Source organism: Gasterosteus aculeatus, chromosome 14 (genome assembly GCF_964276395.1).
Source record: "Gasterosteus aculeatus chromosome 14, fGasAcu3.hap1.1, whole genome shotgun sequence".
Taxonomy (NCBI): domain Eukaryota; kingdom Metazoa; phylum Chordata; class Actinopteri; order Perciformes; family Gasterosteidae; genus Gasterosteus; species Gasterosteus aculeatus.
Window position 1 is genome coordinate 10,365,426 of NC_135702.1, and position 12,860 is coordinate 10,378,285.

A 12,860-nucleotide genomic window follows, 5' to 3' on the forward strand; every position below is an offset into this window, starting at 1 on the left:
CAGTGTGTTGAGCTGTGTTCAAAGTCACTTCCAATCCTCTTATTTCACTTATGTTTTTCCATTTGCTCTGGTTGTTGTTGGTTTAACTCCATTGCTCAGACGACGGTATTTGAGGTTGGTGGTTGTTCTTTTGTGTGGTTCTGGTGAAGGATGGGACGGATGGGGGTACAGCCACCACTACCTCAACGACTGCTTAAGCCTACTGGGAATCAAATCCAGTGACGTTATTTTGATTTGGAGAAGCAAACCACAGTAACAAGATACTCATTCAATTGTTTTTTTAAAGTTAAAAAGGGGAATTCCATTGTCCGATTCCTTTCACGGTTTAAGACATGTTATGACTGAGTGGAAGAACTAAGATCAGAGTCATTTTGCAGTGTATTCCCCCGGTCTCGTTCTTTTCTCTCATTTATTCTTTATGTTCAACCTCTTGTTTGCCCGTTTGTGTTGTTCCCTCTCTGATGCCCCCCCTCCCTTTCACCACTTCGCTCTGTCCACAGGGGACGAGTTGCTTGGGATGGATGGAGCACGGTATTTGAAGCTGGATGACTTCAAGGACCAGGACGATGACTTCCTCTCTCCAAAGAAATCCCTTAGAGACTTTGAGGGAGGCCTGGGTACCACGTGAGTCATTGTTTACTCGCTTTTCTGCATTTGTGTTGCCCTGCGAAAAGTTTTGGGGGTACTTAACATGGCAATGAGTGGCCGGCATAGTTCCTACACAGTGTCTCTGCACTCTAAAAAATTTCACCGTAAATTAACGGTATTTTACAGGCAGCAAGGAAGCCAGGAATTTACCGTTATTTCACAGTGTAATACCGTAAATGGTTTTTACACTATGTTACCGTAAAATGGATTACTGTATGTTACCGTAAACTTGAACCAATTTTACTGTGAATTAACTGCAATTTACTGGCAGTCGACGCTAGTAGCTTACTGTTTTATTTACAGTGCCCTACCGTAATATACAGTATGTTGCCGTATTTTGAATTACCATAGTATTACTGTTTTTGTGTTATAAATACCAGAGTGTTACTGTTTACTTATAACCTTTTCCTTTGGATTTAATTCCCTACAAATTAAAGAAAGACAACCAAACTCATTTCGGTCATGGTGATTGGAGTTTATTAGATGCCTTTAAGACAAAAATGTTAGGCATTTGTAACCAAGAACAAAACATAAAATATGCCGCATGTATACAATAATAAAAAAATTATTAGGAAGAAGGTAAACTAACTGCAACAATACGCTATGGAACACTTTCAATTGACCGCAGCAAACGGCTGGCGTCCTTAATCCAGTGCCTCTATAAAACAAACCAAAATAAAATTTAGAAACACTGTCATTTGTAAAATATTAAAATTACAAAGATGAGGAAGACAACAAGATGTAAGGAAAAAGAATGTTAATCATGTTAGGTAAATAACACTTATCAACGTTACTTGGAGAGACGAGGCAATGAGAAACTCCTCCGATGTTGAACTGCAAAGGTGTTCTGGATGAACTGAGACTACGCGTCTGACGTCACGTTCAGGAGCAGTCGGTCACGATTAACACTCAAATGACTTTTAGGCAATGAACACTTTGAATAATAAAAAAATATTTATAATCTGTACATTCCGGCTAGTGAAATGACAGCGAAGGTGGCTCATGGGATAGGGAGGGTGTGCTGTGCAGCATAAGGTCGGCGGTTCGAATCCTGGCTGCTCTCTGTTCCAAGTCGAAGTCTCCCTGAGCAAGACACCTAACCTCCAATTACTCCACATAAATTATCTCAAACCATTGGGCGTTTTGGATAAAAGTGACAGCTGCATGTATAGTAATGTCCTGTAAGTCAAAGTCGGCATCGTATCTCATGAGATACTATCTCATTATGATGACTTACAGTACCTGTTTTTCAGTGGCTGACATGGGCTTCCATACATTAACCTACAACAGATGTAGATGGATTGTGATTCACTGCACTTGTATTTCCACCACTTCATAAAATATATGTAACATGCAGTTGAATTACGGTATTCTGCTATTATTGTAAATTGACAGCTTCAACTGTTTATTCATGACATTGGCCGTTAATTTACAAGCAAGGGATGGAAATTTAACTGTATGTTACAGTTATTATGACATACTGTAAGATACCGTGCACCGTAAATTTACAGCAATTTGTTACACAAGTGTGAGACAAGAAGGAGATGAAATTATCAGTCAGCGGTTTCTTGTCTTAAACTATTGCCATTTCCTCTCCTTCAGGCCTTATTCTCCTGCTATTCCCAGGATCCCTTGTGTGTCCCCGGAGACTGTACTGCTGGATCAGGTAGGCTTATTTTGTGATGTTTTGAAGATGCATCTCATTTTGTCAGGATTTGTTTCTTTATCCAACTGAAGACGGATTTTTATTTGTGAAACTTCCAAAGTATCCTGACATGTATTTATAGCTCTTCCTTTAGTTTGGTCTCTTTTTCTTGTTTCCTCACTTCCTATTTCTGTCCATCAGCCTCTCTGTTTTCTCCCGAACCTCATTGTGCTGTAATTTGTCTCCATCCCCTTCTCCTCTCTCTCTTTTCTCTGTCTGTCGCTCAAGCTTTTCTCCGCAGTAATATTTTCAGTCATGGTTATTTAACTGCCTCTCAATTTTCTTTTCCACTGCCTCCCCGTGCGCCCCCCCTCTTTGACCTCAGCACACCCCTGTCCCCCTGCCCAAGGAGTACGATGACGACTCTCTCATCCCGAGCAGCCCGGCCACGGAGACTTCAGACAACGTCAGCCCCGTGGCCAGCCCTATTCACACCGGGTCAGCCAATAATACATATTGTATAACAATAATAATAATAATATTAAGGTACAGAATGCATGCAGGGAAAGTGAAAATGACATGAATGGGGAAAATAAGGTTACTCAGAATTTAAAATCTGGTTGTGTTGCATGTGAGAGGCAGGGGTCCCATTGGCCCATTAGGTAACCCTGAAGTGTTTTTATTACATTATAATTAATAACAGAATTGACAAACCAGCGATTTGTAACAGGAGTATCCACAAACTCCCAACTGAGAAGGCTTCACGCTCATCATTGCTGATGTTGTGACATACGCAGTATGAAAACATCAATGAATGCCAAGTCTGAACCACGGATTCTCCACCCGCCGACCCACTTCCCTGCCGTGCAAGCAAATGCCAACATAATCACAGATGTATCACTGTTGTTCATCAAATTGAGGCTAGAATTTATACTGTAAACTAATCGTGACTATTTCATCTGTTATTTAGGTCTGCTTACTTGTGATTCATGCACGGCACAATAAGTCACAGTATATAAAACAGAAAATGAAGTTGGTTAAAGGGAGAAAGATAAAAGTTAAATCCCCACATACACACACCTCTGTACAAAGCCGCCCGTTTAAAGCAAAATGGGGCACTTTCAAAGTGTCTTTTAGCCATTCTTGCTGCACATAGTGGCCTGATCAAAATAAGATGAAGCTGAATCATCTGAGCCGTCCCATTTCGTTATCGTATCAGCTTCCTGGTGAGTTTCATGGTCGACGCTCGAGGAGGCTCCATGCGAGGCAGCAGACACCACGGCCTGCGAGTCATCATTCCGCCGCGAACCTGCACGGCGCCGACGCGCATCACCTGCCGCCTGGTCAAACCTCAGAAACTAACCACGCCCCCTCCGCTGGTGGAAGGGGAGGGGCTCGCTAGCCGAATCATCTCCCTGGGGCCATCCAGCATGCAGTTCCTTGGGTAAGTTAACTTTGTACTCACGTATGTTATATTCACTGTATCCGGCCATCTTTACGGCCTTAATGAACAAAATTTTGTGCGTCAGCCCATATGTGCATTTGTTTTTGTGGGTATAATTCAATGAAAGGAATGAAATGTAAATTATATTTTAAAAAAATTAATATATTTTTTATTTATTCAATAAATATTTCAACTGAAAACATAAACTACAAGTAAGGTTAATAATAAATGATGGTATAAACATAGAGAAAATGTTGAACAGAACAAAATGGATATTATTGTTTTTTCTCATAAGGTTGCAAAAGATATACAATTGTTTCATCACAAACCAAATTTGTATTGAATTTTATTCTGTGTTGAAAAGAAAAGCCTGAGACTTAAAAACTAGACGTTATGCATGTTTTTTTTCCTTCTCATTTCACAGGCCAGTAATAGTAGAGATCCCCCACTTTGCCTCACTGGGCCGAGGGGACCGAGAGCTTGTGGTCCTTCGCAGCGAAAATGGTGCCGTCTGGAAGGAACATCGCAATCGCTATGGTGACGAAGTGCTGGAAACGATTCTGAATGGCATGGATGAAGGTCAGTGTGATGGGAATTAAAGGCCGGTGAGACCTTAAATATTGACGTATGACACTGGTGTTACAGAAGAAACGGCGGATACCTTTTTCATCCGCATGTTGTTGCCCTCTTCCCTTCATCGTTCTCCCCGTCAGACTTGGAGAGCCACGACGAGCTGGAGAAGAAGAGAATCCGTCGGATCATCTCCACCGACTTCCCCCTCTACTTCGCCGTGGTCTCCCGTATCCAGCAGGAGAGCGAGCTGATCGGCCCGGAGGGCGGCCGCTTGACCAGCCAGCTGGTGCCGCGCGTCGAGGCCATCTTCCCCGAGACGGCCGTCACCAAGAGAGTGAGACTGGGGCTGCAGGTGAGGAGAGGAAACGCGGAGGGTCCCGCGCGAGCTGGAACGATGAGGAGCAGAGACGTGACAGACCCTTCACATCCTTCGTTATTGTGCCGGTGTTTGTTATTTTGCTTGTGGTGCGAAGAAAATCTGGTGCTCTGAGAACAGATGTTTGAATTGGGAATCGGCTGCCAGCTGCGACGTTTTAGTGTGTGTTTCGTTTGGTTTGACACATTTTGTATGCTGAAGTTGAAGTTCTTTTTGCTACAAAACATCTTGAACTTGTCAACAGTGCTAGAAAATATACACAGCTGTAGAAGATGACCAAAATATTTAAAAACACCATTAAGGTTCTTCATGTTGTGGAACATTAACCTTGTTCTTGTGAAATTTAGGTGATATCTAGGAATAAACCCCGTAATCTTGTTCTTAAATGTTTCAATCATTTCATTTAATGACCCGATCAACAACAAACAACGTTTTATTATTGAACAGGGAATGAGAAAATAGACCTGAGGGACTTGTCAGCCTGCCATATCATTATGAACCTTTCTTGTCAAAAACCTCCGCTTGGTTTTGTTCTTCGCTCTACATTTCAGTTATTTCGCTCACTTCGGCATGCATTGTTTACATTTCAATGCACTGATTTGTCACTGCACTGATGTTCTTTAAGGAAGCTGCATGAGTTTTGCCTGATGCTGCTCTGTTTGTGTTTTCCTTTCATTCAGCCATTCATCACTCTTCAGTTGCCTGATTTAAATAGTGAGCCACACTGAGCGAGCTGATGCACTGATCTGAGTTGGGTCAGGTGTGAAATATGAATTGGTTGCATGTGTGAGTATGGCTGTGAGTTTGATGTTTCAGTCTATCACACATGTTTTTTTTGTTATGCCCCTTATTTAAATCTCCTGCCTATTTCCTATCCGTTTGGATCACGTGTACTTAACGCAGACGGTACATTGTGCTTGAGTTGATCTTTCTTTATTCACCTTCCCCCCCTTCTGCTCCTCATCCTTTAAACCGTCCTTTTTCTGGCACGCTGCTTTTCAATAAACTTTTAACCCCACCGTGTCCTCCGCAGGCGCAGCCAATCCCCGATGAAATGCTGACCCGGCACCTCGGTAACCAGGCGACCTTCAGCCCCGTGGTCACCATCGAGCCGCGGCGCCGCAAATTCCACCGGCCAATCGGCCTGCGCATCCCTTTGCCGCCGTCCTGGCGGGAGAGCCCCCGGGACGCCGGCGAGGGGGACACCACCAGCTTGCGCCTCCTCTGCAGTGTCATCGGTAGGATTTCGCTTCTGCAAAAGGCTGCGCGTGGGCATCTGTTACCTGTGCTAAGGGGGCATGAATGACACGGCGGGGGGGTTGTTTTTCGTCTCAGGTGGCACGGCGCCGGCTCAGTGGGAGGACATCACCGGCACCACCAAGCTCATGTACGCCCACAGCTGCGCCAACTTTACCACCAATGTTTCTGCGAGGTGAGCCCCAATAGGCAGCAGTTACAGCAAACGCGTTGTCGGTTAGCTCGCGTTCCCTGACCTCTTCCTCCTCTCCCGCCTCACCCAGATTCTGGCTTGCAGACTGCCCGCGCACGGCGGAGGCCGTGACCTTTGCCAATTTGCTGTACAGGGAGCTGATGGCCGTTCCGTACATGGCCAAGTTTGTTATTTTTGCTAAGATGAATGAAGCACGAGAGGGACGCTTGCGTTGTTACTGCATGACGGATGACAAGATGGACAAAACACTGGAGCTGCATGAAAACTTCAGCGAAGTGGCCCGCAGTCGAGACATTGAGGTCAGCACAGTGGCAATAAGACACGTGGCCAAGGTGCAAAAAAGGAAACCTGAAACATAGTTCCTGTAGCATGATGTGTTTTATATAGATTTGTGCTAACGATGCAAATAATTCGAATTCATTCATGGTTAAGTCATAGTTTATTCAAAAATCCCTAATTTAGTCAAACTTCAATATTTCACAGCACGAATGGCATCTTTTAGACACCAAAAAGCTTAAAGCTAGATGCAAACCTGTAGGCATATTTAGGTCTAACAAAGTAGGATGGTGACAGAGGCACTTTACTATAGCAGTTATTTGTCTTTCCATGATGAAAAAAAAATGCTTTGCTCCCTCAAATCCTGAAAGTAGATTCCTGTGCTGGAGGAAGAGAAGTTTGTGTCCTCCGATATCAATCCACATTGTGGTTGTTTGACAAAGAACAGCAGGAAGTCATCTCATTTTCGAGGCTGGAATCCGAAAATATTGGAAATTGATTTACTCTCAGAAAATGACAAAAACAATCAATCCCTTCGTCTCTGTCCTTTCTGACCTTTGACATTTTGTTTCCACAGCTGATGGAGGGCATGCCGCTGCACCTCGAGTGTTCGGGGAACCTCGTGCCCATCAGGAAGGCCACCCAGCAGCCTCGCAGCTTCAGCTTCCAGGCCTTCAGAGACAACCGGCTGCCCGTCTCTGTCAAGGTCTGTCTCTTCCTGACTGTTCACACGGCTGCTTTTCGTCTCACTCGCTGCGCGTTCACACGGTACTGTGGTTTCGTTCGTTTCCCGCTGTTGGATTCAGCGTTCCACGGAGCCTCTCGGCCAGTTAGTCAGTTTCCCTCTTGATGATCACCCACCCAAACAACCTGTTTTGCTTTTTACTGTCAAGCAGGCAGTTTTTTTATTTATTTAGTCTACTCTTCAGTTTAAGATAACATGGGAACTTAATTACACAGGATAAACGTGCCACATGAAGATTTTTTGATAATTTTGAACATATGGGGATATTTGTGGATCTGTGTGTGTTTGTCAGTCAGCTCATTCTTCCTCGTGGATGTTGTATTGTTCAGGCATTCTTTCTGACAAGTTCACATCTTCGTGGTTTTTGTGGTCCTTCTTCTATTCCAATGGAACGTGTATAATAAACACCTCCTTAATATGTATCGGTACGTTGTTTTTTAAGTTTGGTTTCAGACGCCTCGCTGTAAAAGTAGTCTTTCTTCTGTGCAACTTTATTTCCTTTTTGTTACCTTCTGTGTTTTGTTGCCGTTGTATAAACCCCCCTCTCTTTCACAGGTAACTTTGTCTGTTTTCATGCTGTGTGCTTTTTCATGTCTGTCTTTTCATGTGTATTATCAGATTCATGTTATTCTTTAGTGTTGATTTTTTTTTTTCATTTGATCTATTCGTCTATCAGTGTCTCCACGTTTAACACACTGCTGTTCAGTATCAGCCACTACTTTTTATAAATACTTTTTTAAATTATTGTGTAGCCAACAAAAACAGACAACTTACCTATCTTTCTACCTGTCTACTCTCTTCGGTAATTGTTTGCATGTCCTGTGACTCCCTCACTTTCTTTGCTTGCCTTCCTTTCTTGCGGCCTTGCCTGTCTGTACGTGTCTGTCTCACTGTCTCTCTTTCTCTCTCTCACGGTCACTCTGTAACTGTCTGGTCTGACAGACGTCCAGGTAAAATGTGCAGGTAAATCTCTCCCTCTCGCCTGCCTGTGGACTGCTTCCATCCCTGTTTCCCCCCGCTTCTCGTCCCATGTTACTTCGCCACCTGCTCCGGGCTCTGTGGAGGGATCTAATACCCGTTCTGATCTGTTTTTTTTGTCCTCCTCCTCCTCTCTTTTTATCTCTATCATTCTCCCATTCACCCTTGTCCACTGCTTTCACTCTTTCTCTCATTCCCCTTCATGCTCCATCTCTCCTTGCTTATTTCCTCATCACAATGTTCTCTTTTCCCTCCATTTTCTCTGTGCACGTCCTCCCTCTTTTCTCTTTTTTCTTCTCTGTCGATCATTTCTCTCTGCCAGGTCAGGGACAGTAACAAGGAGGCCGCTGGATTTTTGTCCTTTCTGCGGAAGTGCACCAAGTACGAGGAGACTCAGCACGTCCTGTGTAACCTAAACATTACCATGCCCCCATGTGTCAAGGTAATGCGTTTGCCTCAGATGGGATTGGGTTTGGGATTAAGGGTCCGTGTATAGTGTAGAAATGGGTGTGTGAATGGGAGCTTTAAATCATCAGTAGAATGCATAGGTGCTACATTAATGCAAGTTCATTTCCCATGTATACATCTATGGTTTTGAATGAACTGAAAGGACGTTTTTTATGCATATATACAGTACATTTCACCGGTATAAATGCAAATCAAGAGATATTGACAGCTAAACAGTATGCGGCACTGCTTTCCCATTTAACACCTCCCGTCATTGGGGTGGTCACTGAAACTACGTTTCACAACAACCACATTGACCAAAGTGATGAAAATCCAATCTATTGAGTCTATTGGATCTCATTCGTGTAACTTTTCACTTAATCAGCAAATCGTTCAAGGCCAAACAGTGGGCGGCAAAAGGTTCAAAAGTCACTTCCGACAATAAGCATAACATAACTCTACCCTTGTTTTTTAAGGTTGCTGGAAGTGAGGAGCGCCGGCGGACCTTAACCCCCCTCGCCCTGAGGGAGCGCTACAGTGCCCTGAACGAGCCGGGTGTGGGTGAGTCCTTCACTGCCTGACCGCCAGCCGTCTCCCGATGTGCAAACACGGAGACGGCCACCGAATGTTGCACCCCCCCCTTTTACCCACGACCCTTCGCTTCCCACTCTGCCCTCTCTATTTCTTCCCCATCAGTCTCGCGTGCACGCATGGCCCAAAGCCCGAGCCTTGGATGCATTGCATTGCCCTACAGTTTGCCCCCAGAGTTCCTTGCAGTGCAGTCAGAAGAATTCCTATTCAAAAGATGAGCCCCCCCCCCCTCCAAAACCACCCAAAATGGCACCATGGCACATGGCAAATAGTCTTTCCTAAGTGTCGAGTGTCCTGGTAGCTACGACAACGGTTGAATGACTTCTGTGATTGGTCTGCATGGCGCTAGTGTCTCCACTGCGATTTCCAATGGCATGTCGGCAGAAACTGTTAGCGTTAGCAATGTAGCTTAGCACTGGGAATGGGCAAGGACCTCGCAGTGGAGCTAGACAGAGGAGCCCTCCAATTGATTGGCCTGTGGTAAATGAGCTAAGACGGCTGTTCTGGTTGGTTTAAACTTTGCTGATGGGCGGGCTGAGGGTGGAGGAAGAAAGGCCTTTTCTGTCTATCACACAGCGCTGCTACATTGCACCTCGGTCCCTTTGTAATAGTTACTGAATGCCTCTTTGGTGGGACGAGCACCTGAATGAACCCCAAATTCTAACTTCCCCAGCCCAGATCAAGGCTATTTGGACATAAAACAATGGTGAGGGTATTGCTTATTTTCTCCAACAGAGCTATGCTTTGTCAAGGTAAGTATTGCTATTAAAAATTCTGAAAGCAACTGAAGTCATTGTCGAGTCTTTTAGGGTACAAATGTATTCAAACCGAAAGGGAAAAAAAGAATCAAATAGTAGCTATTTTTTTAATAACACATTCGGATTATCTAAAATTTATATAATCTTTCTACTGAGCCCAAAATTGTACATATTGTTTTTTAGATAACAGTTGGATTTTCCAAATAAATTGTGACTTGTGTTTAAATTAATGTCGAGGATACAGTTGCCGGGGAGAGTTCTGTTAATGTATTCGCCTTGCTGGCTCTGGCACGGCAGCTGATTTCTGCTGTGGCTGTTTCTTTTCTTCACCTTAGCCACAGTGAACGCCATGCAGAGGACCGAGCTCAAGATCAACATCATATCTGAACAGCTGGGTTTGAGCTGGGCAGGTCAGTCCTTCATAAGATCAAAGGAGCCTCCTATATATATATATGTATATGTATGTATATATATATATATACATACATATATATGTATGTATGTATGTATATATATATATATATATATATATATATATATATATATATATATATATGTATATATATATATATATGTATATATATGTATATATATATATATATGGATCCATCCATCCATATATATATGGATATATATACATATGTATATATATATATATATATATATATATATATATATATATATATATATATATATATATATATATATATCCATATATATATATGGATATATATATGTATATACCGCGTGGGTCGTTTTTTTGTGCTCATTCCCTTTTTATCTACTTGAACGGCTCCTGCTGCAGAGTTGGCACGTGAGCTTCAGTTCGGTGTGGACGACATCAACAGGATTCGTGTGGAGAACCCAAACTCCCTGCTGGAGCAGAGCTCGGCCCTACTCAACCTGTGGGCCAGCAGAGAAGGCAAAAGGGCCAAGAGTAAGTCCCACACCGGTGCATACCTCCAGGTTTGCTGCTACTTCAATACGTCCTGCTTTCTTTATCTGTCCGTGTGTTCCCCTCCCAGTGGAGAGCCTGTACGCGGCTCTGAAGAACATCGACCGAGCGGACATCGTAACATCTCTGGAGGGTCAGGTTCCGCAGGCAGCGCCCGGCTTTTTAGAGGAGGGGGCCTGTCGACTCGGCGACCGCGACTCCACCCTGCTGTCCCCCAGTGTCCTCAATGGTAAGAGGCACAAGCGCGTCAAACGTCGCAGAAGAGACACGATGTTCAAAGCGGTGTACTGTGTGAACAGCGAATTAGCTCACCACATTTAAACTGCAAAATTGTGCTCAGCTCAAAAGCAAATGGTTCAATATTATTATTAATTAACGTTATTATTGTTAATAAAGTTACAGTTAATACAATGAAATTAGCATGGAAGGGACTGATGTTCAGCCTGTTTGATTATCCAATGCTGAATTGAATTATTGAGAAATTCAAGGAATTTAAAATAATTTCCTTCTTAAATAGAATTTTCTCTATTTGGAGTATTTAGTAATATTTGCAGTAACATACACACGAATATATTAAGTATTTATAGGGAATATAGGAAATAGGAATTCATGACAAAACTACTGAATATTACAAGAAAAACACATATAATATTGACTGAAAATAACTGATTCTATCCTTAATTCATAATTTTGCGTCCAGGATTAATGTACTTTAATATATTGATCATAGTCAGCGCAAATAAAAACAGAATTCTCCAGCTCAGTAAGGGGAGCTGTTGTTCTCATGTACTGCTTCTTTTGAGTTTGGGTAACAGCCATTTTACCTTGTTTCTGTTGTTCCACAAGAGGTCACGGACAAAAGGCCACCGCGCCTTATGCACAAGCCTCAAGTTATTAGACCCCCGTTTTTCAGGAGGGGTAAGTTGAAGGGAACTCGGGCTGCATGGTGGCTTGCTCATGACGTGCACTGTACATGATGACGATTGAGATTGAAAATGAACCTCAGGTGATCCGAGCAGTGGTGTCATTCTCCCACCATGATCGCAGCTTTTTGCAGCATGCACTAACACCGCCTCTGTGCCTTTTCCCTCACTGGGGCACAAGTCATTTCTCTTTATTTTTTTCTTAAACACGACCGTACTTATTCGTCCTGCTTAAAATGAGAAACGAGGATAGCTCCCTTTTGCTCCAACCGACCGGATATTTAGAAAAGACATTAACTCGAGGCATAACGAGCCGACACACAACACATGGGAAGTTTCTGAATATCAATTGTGGATATTTGAGATTGTTTAAATTACGTGTGTGCCAGTGTGAGTGTGTCTATGGGATGGACGCACTGCTCAGAGGTGGTGCTATAACACAGATGCTAGGGTGCTCTGGGCCATCATACCTTGTTTCTGTCCTTCACTCTCTATTTCTGTCTGTCTATCTCGTTCTTTCCCTGAGAACAAAACAGAATTTCACTTCTGACGAGCTTGATTGACAGCAGGCTCAGAATTGTGTCTTTTGCTCAGGCATATCTCTCTCCCTCCTCCTTTCAGTCTTTCTACCTGTGACATGTCATATCTGATGCCCAGCCTCCCTCTTCCTCCTCCTGCTCCTCCCCTTTCTTGCTCTTCTTCCTCACAGCTCTTCCTGTCCGACCTCTGACCTCATAAATGACCTCATGTTGACCTCTGGGCCTCCTCCTTCTCTTATCATCTTGTTGTCCCGCACTCCTCCCTCGTTCAGTCGAGCGGGGACCCTCCCCCCTCTCTCTCAATCCAGCTCTGTGTGTGAACCACAGTTTGTGCATGTGCATGCTGCATGCTTTGCTGTTACAGTGTGTGTGTGTGTGTGTGTGTGTGTGTGTGTGTGTGTGTGTGTGTGTGTGTGTGTGTGTGTGTGTGTGTGTGTGTGTGTGTGTGTGTGTGTGTGTGCGTGTGTGTGTTTTAAGGAGCTGAATTTGTTAGCAGTCAAAGAAAGGCAACA

At 43.6% G+C, this 12,860-nt stretch overlaps 1 protein-coding gene across 7 annotated transcripts in view; it reads left to right on the forward strand.

Annotated features, from left to right (window-relative positions):
- The window catches only part of ank1b (ankyrin 1, erythrocytic b), a 59,914-nt gene that overhangs the window by 38,036 nt on the left and 9,018 nt on the right, over positions 1 to 12,860 (forward strand). For 4 of the 7 annotated variants that reach the window (XM_078088444.1, XM_078088445.1, XM_078088442.1 and 1 more), the window contains exons 24-38: positions 501 to 624; positions 2,251 to 2,314; positions 2,679 to 2,791; positions 3,513 to 3,737; positions 4,162 to 4,316; positions 4,451 to 4,662; positions 5,720 to 5,924; positions 6,022 to 6,118; positions 6,207 to 6,435; positions 6,990 to 7,118; positions 8,458 to 8,577; positions 9,059 to 9,143; positions 10,267 to 10,341; positions 10,737 to 10,868; positions 10,957 to 11,115. In XM_078088444.1, the coding sequence (XP_077944570.1) occupies positions 501 to 624; positions 2,251 to 2,314; positions 2,679 to 2,791; positions 3,513 to 3,737; positions 4,162 to 4,316; positions 4,451 to 4,662; positions 5,720 to 5,924; positions 6,022 to 6,118; positions 6,207 to 6,435; positions 6,990 to 7,118; positions 8,458 to 8,577; positions 9,059 to 9,143; positions 10,267 to 10,341; positions 10,737 to 10,868; positions 10,957 to 11,115 (2,124 nt within the window). Of the gene's footprint in view, positions 1 to 500; positions 625 to 2,250; positions 2,315 to 2,678; positions 2,792 to 3,512; positions 3,738 to 4,161; positions 4,317 to 4,450; positions 4,663 to 5,719; positions 5,925 to 6,021; positions 6,119 to 6,206; positions 6,436 to 6,989; positions 7,119 to 8,457; positions 8,578 to 9,058; positions 9,144 to 10,266; positions 10,342 to 10,736; positions 10,869 to 10,956; positions 11,116 to 11,732; positions 11,805 to 12,860 lie in introns of all 7 variants that reach the window. The other 3 variants (XM_078088439.1, XM_078088440.1, XM_078088441.1) reach the window with 1 other exon arrangement.